The sequence below is a fragment of the Rissa tridactyla genome, chromosome 1 (assembly GCF_028500815.1).
Source record: "Rissa tridactyla isolate bRisTri1 chromosome 1, bRisTri1.patW.cur.20221130, whole genome shotgun sequence".
Classification (NCBI taxonomy): domain Eukaryota; kingdom Metazoa; phylum Chordata; class Aves; order Charadriiformes; family Laridae; genus Rissa; species Rissa tridactyla.
The window spans coordinates 11,119,934-11,146,651 of NC_071466.1; the positions used below are offsets into that span (position 1 = coordinate 11,119,934).

The 26,718-nt window shown below is 51.9% G+C and overlaps 1 protein-coding gene across 1 annotated transcript in view; it reads left to right on the forward strand.

Moving 5' to 3' along the window:
• Window positions 1-22,473, forward strand: part of LOC128902128 (neuronal acetylcholine receptor subunit alpha-10-like) — a 53,188-nt gene extending 30,715 nt beyond the window's left edge. Inside the window, exons 2-6 of the mRNA XM_054184543.1 lie at window positions 13,639-13,790; window positions 14,156-14,414; window positions 19,825-19,920; window positions 21,655-21,832; window positions 21,989-22,473. Coding sequence (XP_054040518.1) covers window positions 13,639-13,790; window positions 14,156-14,414; window positions 19,825-19,920; window positions 21,655-21,832; window positions 21,989-22,473 — 1,170 coding nt within the window. The remainder of the gene's footprint in view (window positions 1-13,638; window positions 13,791-14,155; window positions 14,415-19,824; window positions 19,921-21,654; window positions 21,833-21,988) is intronic.
• Window positions 22,474-26,718: the final 4,245 nt, after the last annotated feature.

Consider the following 26,718-nt stretch of genomic DNA (forward strand, 5'->3'; position numbering starts at 1 on the left):
GGGGCGCTCTGGGGTGAAGGCTTCATGTACACAGGGTTCTGCACCCTGTCCCTGCTCAATGCCTCCGCACTCGCCCTGCAGAGGAGGAGAGAGAAGAGACCCCTCTGCGCCCTGGACCCCAGCAGGGCCCACGGGCAGCACCTGACGGGGGGATCACTTCTCCTCCGCATCCTTAAGCCAGGAGCAGGGCCCGATCCTCAGCATCCCCAGCTGCGCCGGGGTCCCTGTCCCGGCCGTCTCCCTCTGGGTCCTTCTCCTGGCCATCTCCCTCTGTCCAGGGGGACCTGCAGCCACTTCAACTGGGACAGGGGTCAGGCGCCAACACACCCATCGGGGTGTATCAGCCACCACCTCCCCCCGAGTTTCGTGGGTGCCAGCCTGTCGCACTGGCGTTGGGCACTGAGGGGGTAACACCCCCAGCTGCGGGAAGGGTGGATGAACCACAGCACCAGGGATAGAGAAAATACTGACTTTTTTATTGGTTGACAAGAGGGGCACCCCAGGGGATTCCCGGCCCCACACTTCCCACCCATTAGGGGAAATTGCTGAAGCAGACACGGCGCGGCCGGCAGCAGCGTCTCCAGCAGTCCTTCAGGCGGTGCCAGAGCTGGGTGCAGCACTGACACAGGCACCGTCCTAGCGGGCACAGCCCTGGGGACGCCTGGTCACACTCCCTGTCCACGACCTCGTCGCGCTGCTGCCTCTCCTCCTCCAAGGTCTTGACAGTGTCCAAGAGCTCCAAGTAGAGCAACTTGTCGTCCGTGGCCTTGGCTGGGGGGCTGCTGGGCGGTAGAACCACATTCACGGGGCTCTGCGCCCTGTCTCTCCTCCCTTCCGCATCCATGGGGGTGCTCCTGCCTGAGCCTGGGGGGCTGCTGGTGCTTGGCCCCATGGAGTTGTTCTCGCCCGGCCCCGTCTTGCTGTTTCTCTTCACTTCTGCCAGGCTCCCCCTGCCGAGCTCCACAGGGCTGCTCCTTTCCTTCTCCTTCACACTTCTCTCTGGTCCTGTGTCCTCCTTGTCCATGTCCCCATCCTCAGCCTTATCCGTGTTTGCATCCACCCACGGCCACTCCACTCCCAGGTGCTGGGGCTTCACTGTGGCCCCCAGCTGCTCCTGCGCCTCCATCCTGCCCAGGGGATGGAAGGGCTCCCCGGGGAGGTTCTGGTCACAGGCTCCCGCTGCCCCTTGCCAACGGGCCTGCAGCACCTTCAGCATCTCACAGCACTGCCTGGCCATCTCCTGGGTGCACTCGAAACAGCGGAGGAGCTCCATGACCAGCTCCCCTTGGTCCGTGGCCATGGCTGGGGGGCTGCAGGGTGAAGGCTGCGTGTGCACAGGGCTCTGCGCCCTGTCCCTGCTTTCCCTGGGGACCGGCTCTTGCTTGGTCCTTGTCGGCAGTTCCAGCGGGGGCTCCTGGCAGAGGGCTGGCCCTGGCTCCTCCACCCTCCCGTTGACAGCCCTGGGGGTACAGCGGGGTCTTGAGCGGTTGAGCGCTGCGAGCTCCGCCATCGCACCAGGCCAGGGCTCTGGGAAGGAGTAGAGGGAGCTGAAGGAAGAGGAGCCTCCGTCTGTCATGGAGTCCGTGGTGGCCAGCGGGGCCCGTGGGGAGAGGGGCTTCCTGTTCAAGGCCTCCGAACTCACCCTGCAGAGGAGGAGAAAGAGACCCTGCTGCACCCCAGACCCCAGCGGGACCCGCGGGCAGCACCCCCCTTGGCTGGCGGTCAGGGCTGCCCAGCGCAGGCAGGGGCAGGGCACGGGGTGAGGGTCTGGGGCAGCATCGGGGGTCTCCCCCACACTCACCGCTTCTCCTGCTTGGGCCGGGATTTCTCCACTCTTCCATCCACTGCCCGAGAAGCTGCAGCGGGAGGAGACAGATTGAGCGGCCGGCAGCCCCCGGCACAGCCCCGGCTCAGGGCTGCCATGGGGTGTCGGCCGTTTGCAGGGTGCTCGGTGCTGGGGCCACTCACCGCTCTGCTTCTCTGGCCGGGCTCCTGTCTTGCCTGTCTGACGCTTCTTCTTGTTCTTCTTCCACCACTTCTGCAAGGTCCCCAGGAGCTGGGTGAGACAGGAGCACTTCCCAGTCCCACACCACAGGCCCCCACAGCACCCCACACCACCCCATGCCATCCCTCGCCACCCCACGCCGCAGCACAGTGTGGTGCAGCACAGTGTGGTGCAACAGTCACCTACCTGAAGCCGCTTGCTCTGCAGCACAGATGAGAATATGCTGAGCCCTGTCACGATCAGGATGAGAGGGCCCAGGGGAGACACGGCGTCAGAGCGCCCCATGGCACAGACTCCGGTGTGGCTGCGGTGCTCCGAGTCACCAGCACAGAACCGCGATGCGGCTCCCCAGTGTCCTCCTGGGTCCCCAGTGACGGGACCCGCAAGACTGCTGGGGTGTCAGAGGCCGAGGCTGCAGTCTGCCCAGACAATGCCAGACTGCGGTGCCCAGCATCCGCTGACGGCTCCAGTGGGGACCGCGTCCCCCTTTTATAGTGTGGCAGGGGGGCACGTCCCCCTTTGTGACATCGTGGGGCAGTCAGAGCCCCGCTTTGTGACATCACAGGGCAGTCAGGGCCCCCCTTGGTGACACGCAGCAAGGGATGAGGAAGAGCAAGAGAAGGAGGGCACTTGCCCCAAGCTGCCAACAGGACTATTTCATAGCATGAACATCACATTTAATATAAATTATAAAGTCTGCTGTGTAGTTCGACTCTCCCTTGATGGCGGTGGTCCAGAGAACTCCTTGCCGCGGTCTCGGAGCCCTGAGCCCTTCCCTTCCTCCCGAAGCCACAGCGCTCGCAGTGTCCCCCATTGGCTGTCCCCTGCTGGGAGTGCACGGCTTCCTGCTGATGGAATGGGCTGGGTGTAGTCCTTGGGTATTTTATATTGATATCGGGATCGACACTGCTTCTTTAGCATTATTAAGGTTAATTCTTTAGTTTTATCCTAGTAAATCTATTTCTATTGCAACCCTCCTGTTTCCTTGTTTTTCCCCAATTCCCCTTCCCGGGTGGGGAGGGTGTGGTGGGTTTCTCAAACCATAACAAGAAGGGAGGGAGAAGGAGAAGGGGAAAAGGAGAAGGAGAAGGGCCCCACCCTTTCAGGGCATGGTTTGGGTGGGAAGGGACCTCTAAAGCCCACCCAGTGCCACCCCCTGCCCTGGGCAGAGGCACCTCCCACCAGCCCAGCTTGCTCCAAGCCCCGGCCAACCTGGCCTTGAACCCCTCCAGGGATGGGGCAGCCACAGCTTCTCTGGGCAACCTGGGCCAGGGGCTCACCGCCCTCACAGCCAAGAATTTCTGCCTCAGATCTCAACTCAGTCTCCCCTCTTGCAGTGGATACCCCTTCCCCCGCGTCCCATGGCTCCCCTCCCTCATCCAGAGTCCCTCCCCAGCTTTCCTGGAGCCCCTTGAGGGGCTGGGACGGGCTCCAAGGTCTCCCCGCAATCTTCTCCAGGCTGAACTTTTATAGATATTATTTAGTATTCCTGCTGAAAAATGAGAACCCCTGTCTGATCCTCTGGTTTCATTTCAGTCAGTATCTGGGAATGATTTCCCACAAAAGTGCTTTGACCATTCCTGGGGGATCAGCTTTCCTGGTAGGAAAAGCTTCTACTCCTCCTGAGGGTTGATCCATGATTACCAGCGGGTGCTTAACGCCTTCCACAGGAGGCACGTCAGCATAACCCATCTGCAGCCTTTGGAATGGGAAGTATGACCACAGTTGCCCTCCAGCCTCCTGCTTGGGTTTTGCACCGGAAAACTTCCAACCTGTGGGCCAAGAACTCACAATCCCCTTTACTGCCATATGTCTTCCGGGGACTGTCCACCTTTTCTCAATCTGGTTAAAAATTGTCACCCGTGTTGAGGAATGGCTATATGAGAACGGACACGGCGCCATGCAGGATTGTCAGAAGTAAGCTATGCCTGCCTGCATGGAGAATTCCGAGTCACGCTGATAAGAAAGATGCTGAAGGCCGTGCTGACCTTCCTTAAGTCAGATAAACAACTTTGAGAAAGTAGACTGTGAGAGAACAGGAACAAACCTGGACCCAAGAAACTGCATGTAGGAGGAGTATGAATAATGTAATCTTTAGCGCACAGCCAATAGTTGTAAGACAAATAGGTATATCTAAGTATAAGAGTATAAAAGTCTGATGAAGCTGCAATAAAGCTGAAGCTTGCTTTATCACTCATATTGAGTCGACTGCTTGTTTCCCTCGCTCATCGCACACGCGTCCATGTGTTTTATCACAAAACCGCCTAGCCAAAGCCATTGAGTATTTTCTTGTTAAGACGGGGCTTCCCCCAGTAGTCCAAATTCCAGTTTCATCTTTCGTGGAGGAGGGAGGGATCCCGAGTGCAGGGCCCAATTCCATTTTTACAGAGCAAGGCAGCGTTACATCTGTCCCTGTCGTCTGACCAATGGAAGACACGTCTCAGACAGCCATCAGGTAGGTGAGCCCAGCGATTCTGCTCAGCTTCGCTGTCGTCTTCCATTGAGAAGACAGTTTTTCACTTCTCCTCTGGGTGTTGAGCCAAACCTAGAGGAAGACTCTCTCCAGCAGGCTCCTGAAAAGACCAAAGTCCCCCCTCCAGAAGCCCATGGTGGCAGTTCTGCTGGCACCCTTCCTTGCTTCCCTAAGAATCAAAAACTCTGTCATTTCATGGTCACTGTGCCCAAGACGGCCTCCAACATCACATCCCCCACAAGTCCTTCTCTGTTCACAAACAGCAGGTCCAGCAGGGCTCCTTCCCTGGTGCGTTCCCCCACCAGCTGTGTCAGGAATTTATCCCCACACACCCCAGAAACCTCCAAGACTCTTCCCTCTCAGGTGTATGGTGTTCCCAGCTGATATCTGGTAGGTTGAAGTCTCCCACCAGGGCAAGGGCCAGCAATCGTGAGATTTCTCCCACCTGCTTACAGAATATTTCACCTGCCTCTCTGTCCTGGTTGGGCAGTCTATAACAGACCATCATATCAGCCTTGTTGGCCCTCCCCCTCATTCTTACCCAGAAACACTCAACCCCAGTGTTTACCATCATTAAGGTCTCGATGTTCACAACACTCCCCAACATACAGGGCCACCCCACCTCCTCTCCTTCCTTGCCTGTCCCTTCTGAAGGGTTTGTAGCCATCTAATGCAGCACTCCAGTCGTGCGAGTCAGCCCACCACGTTTCCGTGACAGCGACTACGTCATAGCTGTCCTGCTGCACAATGGCTTCCAGCTCCTCCTCTTTCTTGCCCATGCTGCAGGCATTGGTGTGGAAGCACTTCAGCTGGCCTACTGGTCCTGACACCTTTTTGCTGGAAGAAGGCTTCACTCCTACCTGACCATTCCCAGGCGCAGCCGTAGCTTCTAACCCATCAACGACCCTTGTGTCTCTGCTGCCGGATTCATCCCTTTCCCCCTTCAAATCTACTTGAAAGCCCCTTTGATGAGCCCTGCCAACTCCTGTGCAAGGATCCTTTTCCCCTTTTGAGGCAGGTGTATCCCATCTGTCTCCAACAGGCCTGCTGTCCTGTCAAACCATGCTGTGATCAAAAACCCCAAAGTCCTGCCGCTGACACCAGGCTCGCAGCCAGGTATTGATCTGCGGGCTCTTCCTGTTGCTTTCCTCATCCTTCCCTGTGCCTGCAACGACAGAGGAGAACACGACTTGCGCTCCTGAGCCCTTTCCTAGTCATCCCAAGGCCCAGAAGTCTCTCTTGATCTCCCTTGGGATTCTCGGTAACAGATCATCTCTGCCTGTCTGAAAAATTAGGAGCAGTTAATAATCGGAGGCGGGGGAACACCGCCGCGTCCTGTGAGGGAACCCCCGAGCGCCGCCATCAGCCGCCGCTGTGGGCCGGGCCGGTGCCGGGGCCGGGGCCTGCGGCGGGGCTGCGCCCGGCTGTGGGGCGGCTGAGGGCCCGGCGCCGTGGCCTGTGCTCCAGAGCCCTCAGCAGCTCCCTTGCCCTTCTCTGGACACACAGAATGGTGGGAGAAATAAGTTCCGGTCCGAATGAAATAGGCTCAGGCAGAATCCTCTGGGAGGCACATTTTTATTCACGCTCTTGCAAGAGCAGGTGACCTAGCAAGTAGGCACACTTTCCGTTCTTGAAACACCACACCTTTTTATTTCCTAATCCCGGCCCAATTTTTCCCTCCCCTCTTTCCTGTTGGTTGGGTACTCCAGGGTTTACAGTCTGTGCGAGGCGCCTAAAATTCTTGCCGCATGTCCTGCCGCTGTTTGCTTCTCTTTATGCTACACCTAAAGGGATTATCTGACTGGTTGATTTCTTTCCTTTTTGGTAAAAAAATTGCTCAATGTCATTAGCCCTGGTTAAATGTATGACTACCCTTCCAGACGCTAATCCAGTAGGAATCACTTTGTCCTTTTGTCTGTGTGATAAGAGATGTTCTACAAGCCTTTGCTGGAGCCTCTTTGTCTCAGTCATTCCCTTATCGTGTCACCTCTGATGGAAACGGCTTTTCTCCTTCGGGTCAGGCATGACAGCTTTTGAGAATTTTGAATATCCTTGGGATGCTCAAACCAGCATGTTCCTAGTGTTATGTCTCTTGAATACGTTGCAGGTCTTGTTTAGGGCTAAACGACTATTTAAGACTACCGCCCAGAGATCTGCTCCGAGGCTGGCTAGGTGAGGAGAAATAACTGGCCTCCAGACGATCCAATGTGAACCAACAGAAGCCGTTTATTAAGCACAGATCATCACCTTTTATACCCTGTGTTGTCGCCGTACACGCGACTCGCTTATTTCTGATTAGCTAGTTACGCTGTCCACGCGCTGTCCATGCAGTTCGTTCACACAGCAGATTGGTTACAAGAATTCGCATAGTAAATTGCTTAGTCATTAGCACAACATGTTTTCTGCCTTCTCAGTTCCCGTTTTTGCCATGTACTGATTCCATCTTCTACCACCTGTTTTGCTCTTGCTCTAATCTCTCATAGTAGGGAGGCTGGCTCACATGACCATTTTCTCTCAGACACATTCCTACAATCCCCCCTTTTTCTTCTTGAGCCAGCCAGACCTTATGCATGGCATTTTCTATCATGTCAGTCACTTTGCGGAGAACACACGAGGCTACCATAACCAATAGTAATATAACCAACAATAGCATGAGCCCTTGCTTTAGTAAATCTGATAACCATCCCGTTATACCCCATGAGCTTAACCAATCATCGAAACCTTTTTGACCACTTTTAATTTGGACATGTTATCCTTCAGATCCCGCAACTGCTTATGAATGGATGATGAGTGGTTGGAAAGGTTCATGCAACACATACCTTCAAAATCTTCACATCCATGACCCTGAGCTAACAGCAAAAAATCAATAGCCGCTCGATTTTGCAACGTAGCATGCTGAATGCTATCAACATCAGTGAGCAAGCTAGATATGATTTCAGTTGTAAGGTTTATCTGTTTACTTGCCCAACACCCTATCTTATTCAACATATTCAATGCCATGGCTGTTCCCAGCGAAGGAAGAATACTTAGCCCTATTCTTTGTCCGAGATTCGGGAACGTTATATGGTCGTCACAGGATGGAGTGAAAGTACGAACTGTTCTCTTGGCTCTGTGTTTACTGTGTGCTCTGCTCACTGTGTCTTTGGCCGTACGCAGGCCTCTGCTCGTAGATCTGCCCCATCTCCCCCTTTTTTGTTTAACACCAGACCATTTATTAACAAGGTGGCCATGACTCGTGCTTCTACTCGTTGTGACGCTCTTAGCAGGTTATATATCATACTAAACACAATTAAAAACAGAATCAAGAAGAACCCTGCTAAGGCAATAAATACCCAGATTCCTAAACTTAGCCCAGAAAGCCAATTTCTTTGGATTTACCCACGAGAAATCCTTTTGTAATATTTCAAATACATTGCGGTTCATTAAGTCTTGAATGTTTAGTATTTGAGCTTTTAGCTGGTCATGTAAAGGACGAATATTTTCTTGCAACGACATGTCAAAAGCACCTTGGAGATGGTGTTTAACCATTTCTCAGCCATGTAGCAACGTATTCCAGGGGAGAGATGTAACACAAAGTCTTCGAGAGTTGTACTCCCAATCACAATACAGAGAAAGACGTGTTTTTAATGCGTTTTGCCGATTCCCTATCCATATTACTGCTGTTTTATACCTTACTAGCATTAACTTTACACAATAAGATTGATTACATTCTTGTATACTTGCATTTTGAGCCGAAGCAAAGAGACGGATGAGAAGTACAAATCATTACAGAATTGTCTTGCTCGCAACTTCTATTTGTTGCAGTATTATCTGTGGTTAGCATGCGCCCCGATTTAGGGTGCTTATAATACACCTTTGGTTGTTCAGGCCATTCAACACTTCTTACAAAATGTCGCTCTACTGCTGTGGATGACAAAGAAGACATGTTTAGAAAACTTAAAACATGAGTTGCTTTATACACTCACTCTTGAGGTGTCATACCTACGGGATTCCCCCTTTTTTGTTTAGCAAGCATGGTTTTTAAAGTATGATGCATACGCTCCACAATTGCTTGCCCAGTCGGGGAATGAGGAATACTGGTGACATGTTTAATACCTCATATCTGTAAAAAAAAAAAGACCTGTACTTTAGCGGACACATAAGCTGGTTCATTATCAGTTTTTATAGTTTTCGGTACTCCCACGACTGCGATGCATTGCAACCAACGTCGAATAACATCACAAGCCTTCTCTCCTGTATGAGCAGTAGCTACAACAAAGTGAGAAAACAAATCAACTGAAACATGTCCAAATTCCATAATGCGCGTAACATCGGATTGCCAAAGTTCATCAGGCGTAAGCCCTCGCGGGTTAACCCCCGCAAAGGATGGCAGAGGAGCCAGCTGCTGACAACCGGCACACGTTCACACAGTATCACGTGCTTGTTGTTGTGTCAAAGAAAATTGCTTCCTCAATGCCTTCGCATTTTGATGAAAAAAAATCATGCGACATTTTAGCTTGCTGCATAATGTTGGGAGTTGTTACCAACAGTGTGATAATCCGCAACTGTGTTTCCCTCAGTTAACGGGCCAAGTAAACAGCTATGAGAGCGTATCTGGACAATAAAATAAGGAAACAGTCTTTTTCATAAAAGCAACAGTAATTGCAGTAAGAGACTAAATAACCATTGGTTCTCTACTTGTTTTAGAAATGCTCCTTCAAGTCTTTGAACAATACCAGTAACACATTGAGATTCTGCCTACATTTAGCAGTTCCTGTTGAAATAAGTCCAAAGCCTTTACTGTGTCCCTGAACCATCTGCAAACACCGAACAGGTGCCATCAAGAGGCTTTGGTGCTAGCAGGATGCGCGGCTGTAAAGGAATTTGTGAAAGTGACTGTAATAGTCTGTGCCAGGGGAAAGAATAATTTATTTGCCCAATATAATGTACTAAGGAGGTTAAGACTTTGTGCTAACCAAGGGTCAAGGTCATCCTTTTTGGTGGGGACATGTATGTGGCTTGGATCCATTCCAGAAAGCTGCTGACAGCACAAACGACCCTGGAAAAACAATCGCGGTAACATTTCAATCATCGTAGTTACTGGTTTTGAAAAGGTATGTGGCAAAAATACCCACTCTAGTGCAGTCAGGCTCTTTGCGAGTGCATCATCCCACTGTCCTATCAGGGCATAAAGTTGAAATTCTTGTAGGAAGGTGTTCAATGCGTCTTGCAGCAGTAGTAGACTATATCTTATCTTGCAACATGCTGTAATGCCTTCGGAGCTGTTGGGGTTAATGAACATAGAACTTATGGGGGGGGGGGCGGGGGCAGACACAGTGCTTCAGGGCATCCCCTGTATCTTCAAAGTGCGCTCATGTCTCTCTCCCCCTCGCTCATGTCTCTCTCCCCGTCTCTGACCCGAGACAGCCCCCTTATATCCTGCACTGGACTGAGTGGAGAAGTACAGGCTAGAGTCACTGCACGCGTGGCCAGTGCACGCAGCAAGTCCCACCAGACTCTCCTGCACTGGACTGAGTAGAAAAGTACAGGCCAGAGTCGCTGCACGCGTGGCCAGCGTATGCAGCGAGTCTCACCAAACTCATGATCCAGCTTTGCTAACAGCGGCTGTCTGATACGTGACTACATTGTTGTAATCCCGTCTTAGCTTCTTCTGTGAAGGTCGGGTTCTCATGGATACACACATAGTTTTTAGAGCAACATATTCTACAACTCGTACGAGGGTACGATGCAAAGCGGCATTTACAACTGATCGTATAATGCTTATTACACACGGCAAACAGCATACTAAACATAACAGACAAATTCCTTCCACACAGGCAATGAGTATAATTTGCTTCAACCAACCCCACCCCCAAGTCCAGCCAGCAAAGAGATTTCACCCAGTGGTCTCCACAAGTTGCTGGTTCGGTCGGTGCAGTTCCTGCAACTGGGCATGGATGGATTTGGAGTGGTCACTTAGATTCATACAATGCAGTCCTTTAAAATCTTGACAACCATGTCTGTGAGCTGAAAGCAAAAAATCAGTAGCAGTTCTGTTTTGCAACATCGCATATCGAATACTATCTACATCCAGCAACAACTCAGAAATAGCGGTACTAGTAGCATTGTTAAACTTATCCTTGGCAGCAAGAGAGTCCTTGTTATCACGAATCCTTGGCAGCAAAAGAGTCCTCGTTAGCAAGAGCGCATGCGGACTCCCTGTTCTTGCTGGTACTGTGCTTTGATCTTCTTCCACAACAGGCCAAGATTCTCAAGCAGCTAGATGAGGTGTCTGTGAGTCCATCACAGGCTTATGTCATCCAAACGTTTTTCTTGCCAGCACCCGAGACTGAATAACGATTGGTGTGATATATGTGTTTTCCAGCACCCAGGTGCGAGTCCCTTGAGTGTATTTACAATCCTCCTCGCCGATCTGCCGTTGCTTTCCCATATTCCACCCCCTTGCTCAGGAGACCGCTTCTGCTGGGTTCATTTTAGTCTCGCAGGGCATAACACAGAGCAATCTACTAAGGCATGCAATAACATACATGTTGGGGGATGCGGCGGGCCCGTAGACCCTTTGACAGAAGAGATAGAGATTGCAGTGTAGGCGTAAGAAGGCCGCGAGTTGCGTCATATAAGGGCAAAGTAACAAAAAGGAGAAAGAAGAAGATCGCTTCAGAGAAGAAGGAGAGTTAGGCTGTGAGGAAGCCAGATTTTGAGCAATGCGAACAGGATTTCAATAACCAATCGTATTGTAGCTACGAGCGCGTGTGCTATGTAACCTAACCAATTGAAAGCGTAGAAAGAACACGTGAACGGAGTGTCAACAAAAGATTAGATATATAAGAAAGCCAAGTTTGTAATAAAGAGAGAGCTTAACTTAACTTTTCAAGGAGAGTCTTGTCGTTTGTCCGTCCCGACTGAAACGACAATTGGTGACCCCGACGTGATACTGAGGAAGAAGACGACTGGAAATAGTCGTGGGGACGGAGCCCAGTGAAGCTGAAGACAGCGGGCAGAGCTGTTGACGGATCCGGATCATATTTCAGAAGACACCTGTAGTAGGTGAGCCACTGGGGACATGGGAGAGAAGTTAACTAAGGAAGAGCAGACTGTACTCTCCACATGGACGCTGCTGTTAAAGCGGCAGGGCGTAATCCTCCCTGAAGTGACCTTGCGAAAAATGCTATTGTGGGGAAAGGAAGAGGGAGTAGAAGTAACGTCGGTTACGGCATTTAGTGTAACGCAATGGACAAACCTAGGGCAGACATTATTTGAGGAAGCTACGCTAATGCGTAGAAAGAACACATGAACAAAAGATTAGATATATAAGAAAGCCAAGTTTGTAATAAAGAGAGAGCTTAACTTAACTCTTCAAGGAGAGTCTTGTCGTTTGTCCGTCCCGACTGATTCACCCAAGAGTACTCAGGGAGCTGGCGAGAGAGCTCACCACGCCTCTCTCCATCATTTATCAACAATCCTGGTCAACAGGGCAGGTACCAGATGACTGGAGGGTGGCTAATGTGACGCCCATCTACAAGAAGGGTCGGAAGGAGGATCCGGGGAACTACGGGCCTGTGAGCCTGACGTCGGTACCAGGGAAGATCATGGAGAGGATCATCTTGAGTGAGCTCTCACGGCAAGTGCGGGGCAGCCACGGAATCAGGGCCAGCCAGCATGGGTTTAGGAAAGGGAGGTCCTGCTTAACAACCTGATCTCTCTCTATGACCATGTGAGCCGCCTGCTGGATGCGGGGAAGGCTGTGGACGTTGTCTCTCTGGACTTTGGTAAGGCCTTTGACACCGTCCCCCACAGCATTCTCCTGGAGAAGCTGGCGAATCGTGGCATAGACAAGTGTACTCTTTGCTGGGTTAAAAACTGGCTGGATGGCCGTGCCCAGAGAGTTGTGATTAGTGGGGTGAAATCCTCTTGGCAGCCGGTCACCAGTGGTGTCCCTCAGGGCTCAGTTTTGGGGCCAGTTTTGTTTAATATCTTTATCAATGATCTGGATGAGCGGATTGTGTGCACCTTCAGTAAGTTTGCAGACGACACCAAACTAGGTGGGAGTGTTGATTGGCTTGAGGGAAGGAAGGCTCTACAGAGGGCCCTGGACAGGCTGGCTGGCTGGCTGGATGGATACACTACTACTGGACTGCACCTTCAGTCCAGTCGTGCTCATGAACTAGCACGGCCACTCTCGAGTCTTTGGTCGCGTTCAGTGAGAAACCAAAAGGACAAGCTACTTCAAAAAGTGCAGTTTATTTAAGCAACAGATAGATAGGTTCTTAGGGCAGCCGGTGATAAATACACTGTCTGCAAAGCACGTGCAAATGAAAGTATTGTTACATCTACAAAACGCGGGACAAAGTTCTAACGATACAGCCTGGCTATACATGTAGAAAAGAGAGTCTCTAGAGAAATTTCTAAGTTTCCCGAGGAAGCCCTCGGTATAATCTAAGTCTTACCCAAAGGCGTCCCTATGGGGGGAAGAGAGGCTCAGCCCGTCACCTGCTCCCAGAAGCCAGTGATGGAATTCTTTGCGATGGTGTCTTCCCTGGGTATCCCCCCTCTCTCGGGCTATTTTTCTACTATTTGTTATCTTCGAGGTGGAGTTTGAGTGACTTTAGTCATACATACTTTTATCATGAGTGGTGTAAATTTTTCTCGCTTCACAATTAAAGGTGTAGTTTACGAGAAGCTCAGGGCGCAGGCTCAAGAAGGAGCGGTTGGACCTTGCAGGCGGGTAGCCTTCGGGGTGGAGATGTGTTTTGGTATTATAATGACATTCTAACGAGCAAAGTTCGCACAAAGGACAGCATTTCATCAAAATTTGGCAAAATGTTGGCTCCGAGTATGGAGCGGGCAGCTAATTGGCAGCTTATCTGTTTCCTGGTATCATCCCATTCCCGTATCCGCTATACATCCTAAGGTAAAGCCGCGGAATAATTGCATCCCGTCCCGTACCTCATGTAGCTTATCAGGGAACCACAGGTGTTGTATTCTTCATGCCAGCTGCGGCTGTTTTCTCCCTCAGAAGCCTCTTGATTTTCTACTTTTCCTTCCTGTGTGAACAATGCTGTACTTTTGTGTTTTTAGCCAATGTAGTATTTATTCCACAGGGGGGCAGCGAGGTCTGTCCCTGTCCCCGTCCCCCACCCTCTGCCCTCGGCAGGACAAGGTGAACCAGGTCCTCACCTCCTACCTGTGGGTCCGTCAGGCCTGGCTGGACGCCCACCTCGCCTGGGACAAGGATGCTTACGGCGGCATCGACAGCATCCGCATCCCCAGCAGCTACGTCTGGCGGCCGCACATCATCATCCTCTACAATGAGTGGGTGCTGCTCGCCCTCCCCCACCCCCCGGCTGCTCCCGGAGCTGGGGGGGCTGAGGCTGGGGCTGGGGGTGTTGCCAACGGGGAGCAGGGGGGGTCCTGGTGTGGGGGATGTGGGGAGACGGTCACCTCGACTGGGTGAGAAGGCGGCGGCAGGAGGTGCTGGCATCAGCCTGGTGTGCCACCCACCTGGCAGCTGGGATGTGCCACCACGGGGGTGACCAGGGGCAGCGAGCCCCCTCTTCCTGGGGGTGACGTGGGGAGGGGACACGGGGTTGGGGACCAGTGCTCGGCCCCGGCCCCGCAGACCCTTGCCCCACGTGGGGCTCGGGGCCATCCTGGCCCCACAGCGATCCCTCCCCCAGCACCGACGACGGCTTTGGCGGCTCGGTGGAGACCAACGTGGTGCTGCGCTCCGACGGGCACATCACGTGGGACTCACCCGCCATCACCAAGAGCTCCTGCAAGGTGGATGTCTCCTACTTCCCCTTTGACGGGCAGCGGTGCCGCCTCACCTTCGGCTCCTGGACCTACAACGGGAACCAGATCGACCTCCGCAACCGGCTGCACACCGGGGACCTGACGGACTTCGTGGAGAACGTGGAGTGGGAGGCGCTGGGCATGCCGGCTGTAATAAATAGAATCATGTTTGTTAATCAAATCAGGCTTTCTTAAAGTCTGGTGAAAACTTACACTGTTTCGACTCTTCACATACTTAAATCGCAGGCATCCAGCGTGCTATCTGGTGCACTTTGATACCTCAAGGCCTAAATCACAGGCATCTGGTGTGTTTTAACACTTCAAAGGGAAGAGCTAAGTTGTGAGATAAGCTGAAAAGAGTCTCCCCAAGGACACTGATAAAGATGAGGAGCCTTCAGCCCCACCACCATCAGGAGGCGGGACAAGACCGACCCCCTAGCAACACGTCGCTCAGACACAGAATATACCAGGATTGACACATATACGGGAACCAGAAGAGTATATAATCAACTACTTTCGGGAAGTGGCTGTGCGCCGTTGGCGGAGCAAAGACTCCCCGGCCGCCCAGCGCTGTTTTGCTTGCTGCCGCTTGCTTAATAAACTAATTTGATTAATTGGACTGGTTCCTGTCAATTATTGGGCCACAATCTATAACAAATTTGGTGCCGTAACTCGGATAGAGGCAATTTGGCTGTAAACCTCACAGGGGGGCGCCCCGCTGAGGAAGCGGCCCCTGTTGGGGGTTTTTACACCCAAAACCTCTACCGACGAACTCGAAATTCGGCAGCAAGCAAATAAAAGCCGGCAACCCTGTAAACTTTGTGCACGAAGACCCGAACGAAGACTCAGGAGTGAGTAAGTATAGGCCGGTGATCCGTTCGGTTGGGGTTGGGTATCCTGGAGTGTGCCTGTGTGAGACGTCCACTTGAGGACGAAGCAAGTGCGGACCCCTTAGTAGTGCGGTTCCCATCTCCCGCGAGGGACTGGGCCACGAACAGGGGGAAAAGATTGTGTGCGTGTGTGAAGGCACTCCGGAAGATGGGACAGAAGAAAAGCAAGCCTTCTGATCCCATGGGTGGGTCGGTGCCTAAGGTTAGGTTACCCCAGATACCGCCAGACAGTTCGTTAGGATTAATGATTAAATATTGGGATGATTACCCTTCTAGGCAGGGTAAGGATAAAGCAAAAATGATACGTTATTGTATGGAAGTTTGGGGTGGGAAACAAATTAGAAGTGACCACCTGTATTGGCCCGTTTTTGGGTCCTTTGAAGATTGGATATGCCAGGCTTTACATATTTATGTTAATTCTAAGGAACCCTTTAGCCTGGAGGAGAGTGAATATGCACACTTGTGGATAAGGTCAGAGACTAGAGTAAATCTATATCACTTGAGAGAGAAGAAACAGGGGGGTAGGAAAAAAACCAATTTGTAGCTAAATCATGGACGGACATTAGAAAGAAGCTGGAGAAAGTGGAGGATTGGCAGGATAGGGGTTTGGATGAATTGTTAAGGGAAGCCAGAAAGTGTATGTCCGCAGGGAGGAGGAAATACATAAGAAACAAGCCAGAATGTTGGTAGCTGCAGTCAGAGAAGGGCAAAGGACGTCAACGCCTGGAAAAGGGTTTGAAGCTCGCCAGATAAGACAGGAGACCCGAAAACCTTTAAGAGGGAGAGAATGGGGAACTGTGGTTTGTTTTTATTGTGGAGGAAAAGGGCATGTTAAAAAGGACTGCAGAAAGAGAATGATGGATGAGAAAATGTTCAAAGACTAGGGGTGTCAGGGGCTCTATTTGCTGGGAACCCGAGGAAAAAAAAACAAAAAAAACAAAAAAAAAAAACACGAGAGCCCTTGATAAAACTAAAAGTGGGTCCCCAGCAACAAGAAATTGAGTTCCTAGTGGACTCGGGAGCAGAAAGATCTACCGTTCAAAAATTGCCCCAAGGATGTAAAATATCCTCGGCGACTACACAGGTTATTGGAGCAAAAGGAGAACCTTTTGGAATACCCGTAATAAAGGATGTGTTTTTTGAAACCCATTCTAAGGTAGGGGTGGGGTCCCTGCTACTCATGCCTGAAGCAGACTATAATTTATTGGGCCGAGATTTGATGATTGAATTAGGAATTGGCTTAGAAGTAAAAAATGAAACACTAAAAAAAATTAAACTGTGTCCCTTACGAGTAATAGATGAAGAGAAAATAAATCCTGAAGTCTGGTACACCCCGGAAACAGTAGGTAAGTTAGATATTGAACCCTTTTCAGTAACAATAAGGAACCCAGAAATACCAGTCAGAATAAAACAATACCCCCTTCCTAGAGAAGGGAGGCTAGGTTTGAAACCTGAGATCCAAAGATTACTTGAAAAGGGGTTGCTAGAACCCTGTATGTCTCCTTTTAATACTCCCATCCTGCCTGTAAAAAAAAAAAAAAACAAAAAAACAAACAAACGAAAAAAAAAAGCCGGATGGAAAATATAGGTTAGTACATGACTTATGAGAAATTAACCAGAGAACAATAGCTAGATTCCCGGTGGTGGCGAATCCACACACCCTCCTGAGTCAAATAGGGCCCGATAATCAATGGTATAGTGTAATAGATCTGAAGGATGCATTCTGGGCATGCCCTCTCAAAGAAGATTGCCGAGATTACTTTGCTTTTGAATGGGAAGACCCAGATAACCATCGGAAACAATTACGGCGGACGGTATTGCCCCAAGGGTTTACCGAATCTCCGAACTTGTTCGGACAAGCCTTAGAACAAATCCTGAAGGGGTATGAGTTAAGTGAAGGAGTCACACTGGTCCAATCTGTGGATGATTTGCTCCTAGCTGGTGATAGCGAAGAAAAAGTGAGGCAGGAAAGTATTAAGTTACTAAATTTTTTGAGTTTACAAGGATTGAAGGTATCAAAATCAAAACTACAATTTGTTGAGAAAGAAGTAAAATATCTGGGACACAGACTAAGCAAGGGAACTAAGAAATTAGACCCCGAAAGGGTGAATGGCATATTGTCATTACCGGCTCCTAGAACTAAAAGACAGGTTAGGCAATTATTAGGTCTCTTTGGCTATTGCAGGCAATGGATTGAGAACTATAGCAAAAAGGTGAAGTTCCTCTATACCAAATTAACTAAGGATGGATTATTGAAATGGTCGGAGGATGATGATAAACAATTAGAAACACTAAAAACTGATTTAGTAAATGCCCCAGTTTTGAGCCTGCCAGATGTAAAGAAACCATTTTATCTATTTATCAATGTTGATGAAGGGACCGCATTTGGGGTATTAGCACAAGAATGGGCAGGAAGAAAGAAACCTGTGGGATACTTATCTAAACTCCTGGACCCTGTAAGTAGGGGTTGGCCTACCTGCCTTCAAGTGGTAGTAGCCGCAGCCCTTTTGGTAGAGGAAGCCCATAAAATTACCTTTGGAGGAGAATTGAGGGTATTATCACCTCACAACATCAGGGGAATTTTGCAACAAAAAGCTGACAAATGGATAACAGATGCCCCGGCTCCTAAAATATAAAGGCATCCTAATTTCCTCTCCCAAACTGGAACTCGAGGTAACAAGCGTGCAGAATCCAGCACAGTTTTTGTATGGGGAGCCGAGTGACAAAATAAATCATGATTGTCTTTACAACATTGAGGAGCAAACAAAAATCAGACCAGATTTAGATGAGGAAGAACTTGGAGAAGGAGAAAAGCTATTTGTAGATGGATCATCCCGGGTAGTTGAAGGAAAGAGAAAATCAGCATTTGCAATCATTGATGGGAAAACATTTAGTGTAATAGAATCAGGACCTCTGAGTCCTAGTTGGTCTGCACAGGCTTGTGAACTATATGCTGTATTAAGAGCCTTGCAACTTTTAAAAGGTAAAATTGGAACCATATATACGGATTCAAAATATGCCTTTGGCGTAGTGCATACTTTTGGAAAAATTTGGGAAGAAAGGGGTTTAATAAATTCTCAAGGAAAAGGATTAATACACCAGGAATTAATAATCCAGGTCTTACAAGCATTACGAGGACCAGCGGGAATAGCCGTAGTACATTTAAAAGGACACCAAAAAGGATTAAGCCCATTAGTCAGAGGAAACAATCTTGCTGATCAAGAAGCAAAAAGAGCGGCATTAATGGTGATCCAGACTAAAAGAACTCGGGAGGACTGTATAACTTGTGGAAAGGAATCAGACGAATTCCCATGTTATGAGTGTTGGAAGGATTTTGGAATCGATGCAGTCCCTGAAGACTACCCCTGCTGCCGAGAAGATGATACCCCTCGTGGCTCAAAGCAACCGAGTTGACGAGCGAGGCAGAGGAGTACAAAGCTGTGGAGAACAGAACCCAAAGAGTGGGACTGTACAAAGACACTGGGAGGACTGCCTCAGTGTTAACCAAGGGAATCGCACGAAATGCCCCGGGAGGAGTGATAGCACTGAAAAGGACTGGGTAATTGGAGTGAGTGTTCAAACTAAACTTATTAGCCGGCCGGGTTTCCACCCTTCTCGCCACACTCTAATTTTAATTTTACTAAATCTTGTAGGTGTCTTATTGTTTGCACAGCAAGGGGGGTTGTGTGTTGCTCTGGATGAGGAATGCTGCGTATATGCAGATCACACTGGAGTAGTTAGAGACACCATGACAAAACTACGAGAAGGATTAGAAAAAAGAAAGAAAGAAAGAGAAGCACAGCAAAGTTGGTATGAATCCTGGTTCAATTATTCCCCATGGATGACTACGCTATTGTCTACCATTGCGGGACCTATGCTACTATTAATTTTGGGATTAACATTTGGCCCTTGTATATTGAACAGAGTAATTGAAATTGTAAAGGGCAGACTGGAAGCTGCCCATTTAATGCTTCTCAGGGCTAAATACGAGTCATTAGATCAGGAACCAGCAATAGAAGAAACATTAGCTTTAAGTCACGCTGAACTCCAAAGATTTGATGAACAAAATGGTAAATAAAAAAAAAAAAAAAGGGGGGGGGGGGATTGTAATAAACAGAATCATGTTTGTTAATCAAATCAGGCTTTCTTAAAGGCTGGTGAAAACTTACACTGTTTCGACTCTTCACATACTTAAATCGCAGGCATCCAGCGTGCTATCTGGTGCACTTTGACACCTCAAGGCCTAAATCACAGGCATCCGGTGTGCTGTCTGGGGCACTTTGACACCTCAAGGCCTAAATCACAGGCATCTGGTGTGTTTTAACACTTCAAAGGGAAGAGCTAAGTTGTGAGATAAGCTGAAAAGAGTCTCCCCAAGGACACTGATAAAGATGAGGAGCCTTCAGCCCCACCACCATCAGGAGGCGGGACAAGACCGACCCCCTAGCAACACGTCGCTCAGACACAGAATATACCAGGATTGACACATATACGGGAACCAGAAGAGTATATAATCAACTACTTTCGGGAAGTGGCTGTGCGCCGTTGGCGGAGCAAAGACTCCCCGGCCGCCCAGCGCTGTTTTGCTTGCTGCCGCTTGCTTAATAAACTAATTTGATTAATTGGACTGGTTCCTGTCAATTATTGGGCCACAATCTATAACACCGGCCACGAGGAACGTCATCACCTATGGCTGCTGCTCTGAGCCCTACCCTGATGTCACCTACACGCTGCTCCTCCGCCGCCGCGCCTCCTTCTACATAGAATCATAGAATCGCTGAGGTTGGAAGGGACCTTTAAGATCATCAAGTCCAACCTTTAACCTACCCTGACAAAAGCCACTTCTAAACATGTCCCTAAGTGCCCCATCTACCCTTTTTTTTAAACACCTCCTGGGATGGTGAATCCACCACCTCCCTGGGCAGCCTATTCCAATGTTTAATAACCCTTTCAGTGAAAAAATGTTTCCTAATATCCAATCTAAACCTCCCCTGACATAACTTGAACCCGTTTCCTCTCACCCTATCACTTGTCACCAGGGAGAAGAGGTCAGCCCCCATCTCTCTCCAACCTCCTTTCAGGGAGTTGCAGAGAGCGAGAAGGTCTCCCCTCAGCCTCCTCTTCTCCAGGCTAAACAACCCCAGCTCCCTCAGTCGTTCTTCATAAGGTTTGTCCTCCAGACCCCTCACCAGCTTTGTAGCCCTTCTCTGGACACGCTCCAACACCTCAATGTCCCTCTTGTAGCGAGGGGCCCAAAACTGAACGCAGTACTCGAGGTGGGGCCTCACCAGTGCCGAGTACAGGGGGGTGATCAATTCCCTAGTCCGGCTCACCACGCTATTCCTGATACAGGCTAGGATGCTGTTGGCCTTCTTGGCCACCTGGGCACACTGCTGGCTCCTATTCAACCGGCTGTCAACCAACACCCCCAGGTCCTTTTTTGACGGGCTGCTTTCGAGCCACTCCGCCCCAATCCTGTAGCGCTGCATGGGGTTGTTGTGACCCAAGTGCAGGACCCGGCACTTGGCCTTGTTGAACCTCATACCATTGGTCTCAGCCCATCGGTCCAGCCTGTCCACATCCCTCTGCAGAGCCAACCTCCCCTCAAGCAGATCAACACGCCTGCCCAGCTTAGTGTCATCTGCAAACTTACGGAGGGTGCATTCGATCCCCTCATCCAGATCATTGATAAAGATATTAAAGAGAACCGGCCCCAGCACCGAGCCCTGGGGGACACCACTTGTGACCGGACACCAACTGGATTTAGCTCCATTTACCACCACTCTCTGGGCACGGCCATCCAGCCAGTTTTTTACCCAGCGAAGAGTACACCTGTCCAGGCCATGAGCAGCCAGTTTCTCCAGGAGAATGCTGTGGGAAACGGTGTCAAAAGCTTTGCAAAAATCCAAGTAGATAACATCCACAGCTTTTCCCTCATCCACTAAGTGGGTCACCTTATCGTAGAAGGATCTTAGGTTTGATAGGCATGACCTGCCCTTCACAAACCCATGCTGACTGGGCCTGATCACCCTGTTCTCCTGCATGTGCCGTGTAATGGCACTGAGGAGGATCTGTTCCATGACCTTCCCAGGCACCGAGGTCAGACTGACTGGCCTGTAGTTCCCCGGATCCTCCTTCCGACCCTTCTTGTGGATGGGTGTCACATTTGCTAACCTCCAGTCAGCTGGGACCTCCCCGGTTGTCCAGGACTGCTCATAAATGATGCAAAGTGGCCTGGCAAGCACTTCCGCCAGCTCTTTCAATACCCTTGGGTGGATCCCATCCGGCCCCATAGATTTGTGCAGCTCCAGGTGCTGAAGCAGGTCCCTCACCGTTTCCCTTTGGATTACAGGGGCTTCATTCTGCTCCCCATCCCTGTCTTCTAGCTCAGGGGTCTGGGTACTCAGGGAACAACTGGTCCTACTGCTGAAGACTGAGGCAAAGACTGCATTAAGTACCTCAGCCTTTTCCTCATCCTTGGTCACTATGTTCACATCTTCAGCCTGCTCCTGCCCTGCATCATGGTCTCCTTCCTGGCACCCCTTGGCTTCTACCTGCCGGCCGACTCCGGGGAGAAGGTCTCACTGGGGGTGACAGTGCTGCTGGCCCTCACCGTCTTCCAGCTGCTGGTGGCGGAGAGCATGCAGCCCTCGGAGAGCGTCCCGCTCATCGGTGAGCCTTGATGGCACCCAGGACCCTCCCATGGGACCAGGGCGTCTGCACCGGGGTGGTGGGCACCCCCCCATGCCAGGGGGGGTTTCGATGGGGGGAGGTGGGCACAGGTCTCTCCCCACCCCGCTGCGGCATCACCACCCATTACCCACGCAGGGAAGTACTACATCGCCACCATGACCATGATCACGGCCTCCACCGCGCTGACCATCTTCATCATGAACGTCCACCACTGCGGCCCGGGGGCCCGGCCCGTGCCCCCCTGGGCCAGGTGGCTCATCCTCCACCACATGGCCTGGCTCTGCTGTGTCTACGAGGTGGGCGAGAGCTGCAAGAGCCCCCAGCGGGTGCTGGGCAGGCGGGCGGGCAGGGAGGACACTGGGGGGCCGGGGGAGAGCCCCATGGAGGGGGAGGTGGGTGCCGAGGCAGGGGGCTGTCCCCGGGACCGCTGCCTGTGCCACCATGATGGCCTGCTGAGGAACGTGGGCTACGTCGCCAGCTGCTTCCGGCATCACCAAGCCTCCCAGCGCCGGACCGGCGAGTGGAAGAAGGTGGCCAAGGTGATGGACCGCTTCTTCATGTGGGTCTTCTTCCTCATGGTCTTCCTCATGAGTGTGCTGGTCCTGGGCAATGCTGCCTGATGGCCCCGTGGACTCACTGCCCCCAGGGACAGTGGTGGCCACGGGTGCCCCATGAGGGTGGCTCGTCCTGAGCCCCCCTTGGCCCTTCATGGACCTGCAGGGTGGAAGATCCACCAGCGCCAGGGAAGAGGAGCCTGAGAGCGGGAACCTGACTCGGCCGGGGCTGCCCCAGCTGCAGGGTTGAGGGGTCACGGCCCCCCGAGCAGTTGTCTGGGTGGTGACGTAGAGAAATATAGATGTAGAATCATAGAATCACAGAATGGTTTGGGTGGGAAGGGACCTTAAAGATCATCTCATTCCACCCCCCTGCCCTGGGCAGGGACACCTCCCACCAGCCCAGCTTGCTCCAAGCCCCGTCCAACCTGGCCTTGATCCCCTCCAGGGATGGGGCAGCCACAGCTTCTCTGGGCAACCTGGGCCAGGGGCTCACCGCCCTCACAGCCAAGAATTTCTGCCTCAGATCTCAGCCCAATCTTCCCTCTTGCATTGGAAACCCCTTCCCCCTCGTCCCATGGCTCCCCTCCCTCATCCAGAGTCCCTCCCCAGCTTTCCTGGAGCCCCTTGAGGGACTGGAAGGGGCTCCAAGGTCTCCACGGACCTTTCTTTCTCCAGCCTGAACGCCCCCAACTCTCTCAGCCTGTCCTCACAGCAGAGGGCCTCCAGCCCTCCCAGCATCTCCGGGGCCTCCTCTGGACCATATATATATATTTATATATATATATAAAGAGACACCTTCCGCTCCTCCTGTGTCCCCACCGGTGCCTGCCACCCTGCCTGGCCAGGGGCCGGGTCTGCTGCAGCCCCCCGAGATGCCACTCCAGTGTCCGGCAGCCCTGCTGAGGGTCCCAGGAGAGTAGGGCAGCCCCCACCCCGTCCCCTCCGGGTGCTGGCTGGGGCCAGGATGGTGCCCAGGAGGGACGGAGGGGTCTGGCCCTCGACGCCTTTGGTGACAGAGTGCGGGGCTCGTGGAGCTCTGGGGCTGCTGCCCACCCAGGGCAGGGCAGGTCAGTGCTGGGGTCCATCATAGCACCCATGGCGGGTGTGGGGCAGCACTTGGGTGCCGCGGGTGGCTGGCAGGGTCCCGCAGCAGCTGCAGGGCTCTCGCCGGGTTGGAGTGGGGGAATTTGAAGGGGAAGCTGCCGTTGGAGCCGCACAAGGGGAAGCCGCCACGTTCAGGGGCGGGTGCAGGTTGTTGCGCGGGTAGGGGACGGTGGGTGAGGGGTGCAGCCCTGCTGTGTGAGCGAACCGCACTTGGGTGCAGGCAGATGCTCAGCCAAACCCAAGTTAATGCTCTTGCGTGAGGCCGTCAGCGAGAGCTCAGCACCAAAACCAAAAACCAGCCCTGTTTCGGCTGGAGATCGGGCTGGTAAGTGGCTGAAACAGCCTGAACGCAGCAGAAAACCCGACTACGACTCAACCCCTCGATGCTCTAAACACCCGCAGCCATCGGGGTCTGTGGAGCTCCCCCTGCCCAGGTGGGGACTGTCCCCTGGAGCAGGGACCCCTCTCAAGGGGACCCCTCGAGGCTGAGAGACACCGTACCTTTGCATACCTGTGACATTTAAGATACATATGGGAAACCAACGTCATGACCTTTGTATCCCACCCAAACCCCGCGTGCGGTAAATAGCGGAGCATTTCCTGCCGATCCATCCGGGCTTACGGAATATCTCACCCCCCTGCATTTACTGATCCGTCCTCAATAAAATAACGACTCCATCAGCTCTGGCTGAGTGACCTCTGGCTCTTCTCCTGCGACAGCGATGGCGGCTGGTCTGCGCTCACCCTGCCCGACAGCCTGTGCCGGGGGGGGCTGGGCCCCTCGTCCCCATCCCTGCCCCACACCCCACAGACTGGCTGTCGGAGGCCTCGGGGCTCATGCCATCTTGTCACCGGTGGAGGGGACTGATCAGCTGGTGGGGAGGGGGACGGTGGCCAAACCCGGGGGGACACCCGTGGGTGATGGGGGAACCTGGGGATGAGAGCCGGAGGCGCTGGGGCAGCCGGAACAGGGTGCGGGGGACACGGAGTGCCCTCGGGCTGGCTGGGATGGCGCACAGACGCTGGCAGCAGGGATGGCCGTAGCGAGGGGAGTGCGGGGGGGCAGCAACACCGCCCCCGGCTGAGTGCAGGGACCCGGCTGGGGGGACATGGCGAGGGGAAGGAGCCGCTGTCCCCGCGGGGAGCCCCGAGGCGAGGAGGGAGCCCGGCCAGGGCAGCCCCAGCGGCCGAGGAGGAAGGCAAAGGGGCCAGGCAGCATGGAAAGTGCAGGGCAGCGGGGACGGGGGTCCCACCGAGACCCCAGCCCTGCGCCAACTCCGCTCAGGGGTGTAAGAAAGGCAGGTGTTGCTTTTGCAGAGGAGAAAAGCCGTTTCCATCAGAGGTGACACGATAAGGGAATGACTGAGACAAAGAGGCTCCAGCAAAGGCTTGTAGAACATCTCTTATCACACAGACAAAAGGACAAAGTGATTCCTACTGGATTAGCGTCTGGAAGGGTAGTCATACATTTAACCAGGGCTAATGACATGGAGCAATTTTTTTGTTACCAAAAAGGAAGGAAATAAACTAGTCAGATAATCTCTTTAGGTGTAGCATGAAGAGAAGCAAACAGCGGCAGGACATGCGGGAAGAATTTTAGGCGCCTCGCACAGACCGTGAACCCTGGAGTACCCAACCAACGGGAAAGAGGGGAGGGAAAAATTGGGCCGGGATTAGGAAATAAAAAGGTGTGGTGTTTCAAGAACGGAAAGTGTGCCTACTTGCTAGGTCACCCGCTCTTGCAAGAGCGTGAATAAAAATGTGCCTCCCAGAGGATTCTGCCTGAGCCTATTTCATTCGGACCGGAACTTATTTCTCACAATTTGGGGGCTCGTCCGGGAGCAGAAGTCATCTTCTTGGGAGTCCGTGTTGCCGAAGGACGGGAAGACGCGTCCCGTTGTTTTCAACGGTCTCGTGGATCGTTGCAGGGATTCCGGGAGGAATCGACTAAGATCTCGAGACCCAGTTGTACAGCAGACTCTGTGAACCACAGGGGGAAAAGGGATAGGTGCAGTCGGCACAGAGAGTACGACCAGGCAACTCCGTGCACGGACCAAGGTAAGAAAAATCGGACCGTTAAAGTATTGCCTTGGTGGTCGGGACATTCTAAGAGACTTGTGTGTGAGTGACTGAGACGTACTGCGGTACGAAGCGAGTGTGGAGTCGGGGTCCGCGGTTCTGTAGTCCCGCGAGGGGCGCAGCCGGAGAAGGACGAAGCGAAAGGAAGGGGTGTAAGAAAAGTCTCTGTTCAGAATGGGAAATAAGGATTCTAGGCCTAGGGATGAAGAAGGGGATACTAAGAAAGACCCCGGGAACATTGCCCCAGACAGTCCTTTAGGGGAGAATGCTGAGGTTTCGGAATGATTCTTCTTGTACAAGGGATAAAGATAAAAAGAAAATGATTTGTTTTGTTCGGACCGCATCCCGGAGGAGCCGGGGGCGGACGGGGGGGCCGTGGACATCCTGGGAAGGGTCTCAGGGGTGTCCTAGGGGTCCTGTGTCTGTCTTAGAGGATCCCAGAGGTGTCCCAGGTGGGACACGTTTGCATTTGCATTTGAATTTGTTTGGACCAAAGAACCCATAAGACCTCCTAGTGTATTTTGGTCCAAATTTGGATCTGATGAAGACTGGGTCTGTCAGACTTTAAACATGTATGTGAATAATAAGGACTAATAAGGAAGTTGAAGAAGGTGAATATGCTTTTTGCTGGGTCAAGATGAATAGATTCAGGAACGCCCAAATCCATTTTATATGTTCGCAGCCCAGACCGTCGGTGATGTTTCAATCGACAAAGAAATTGAATCCCCAAAGTGGGACCCCTTAGGCTGTTACTTGGGGGCGAGGGAGAGGGGTGAATAACAGGGGACGAGGACTGCCCCGACCGCTCCTACCAGCAGCTCGAGGTTCACCGGTAGGGTGTTATCATTGTGGGATTTACAGAATCCCCTAATTTGCTTGGCAAGTGTTAGAACAAGTGCTTGAACAATCCAGCCCTCCATCGGGAGTAGCCCTGCTTCAGTATGTGGATGATTATTGGTATCTGGGGAGGAAGAAGGCAGGGTAAAAGAAGCCACGAATGAGTTACTGAGCTTTTTGGGACAGTAAGGTTTGAGGGTCTCAAAAAAAAAAAATAAAAAAAATTGCAATAGGTGGAAACAGAAGTGAAGTACTTGGGACATGTAGTCAGTGAAGGGAGTCGAAAAA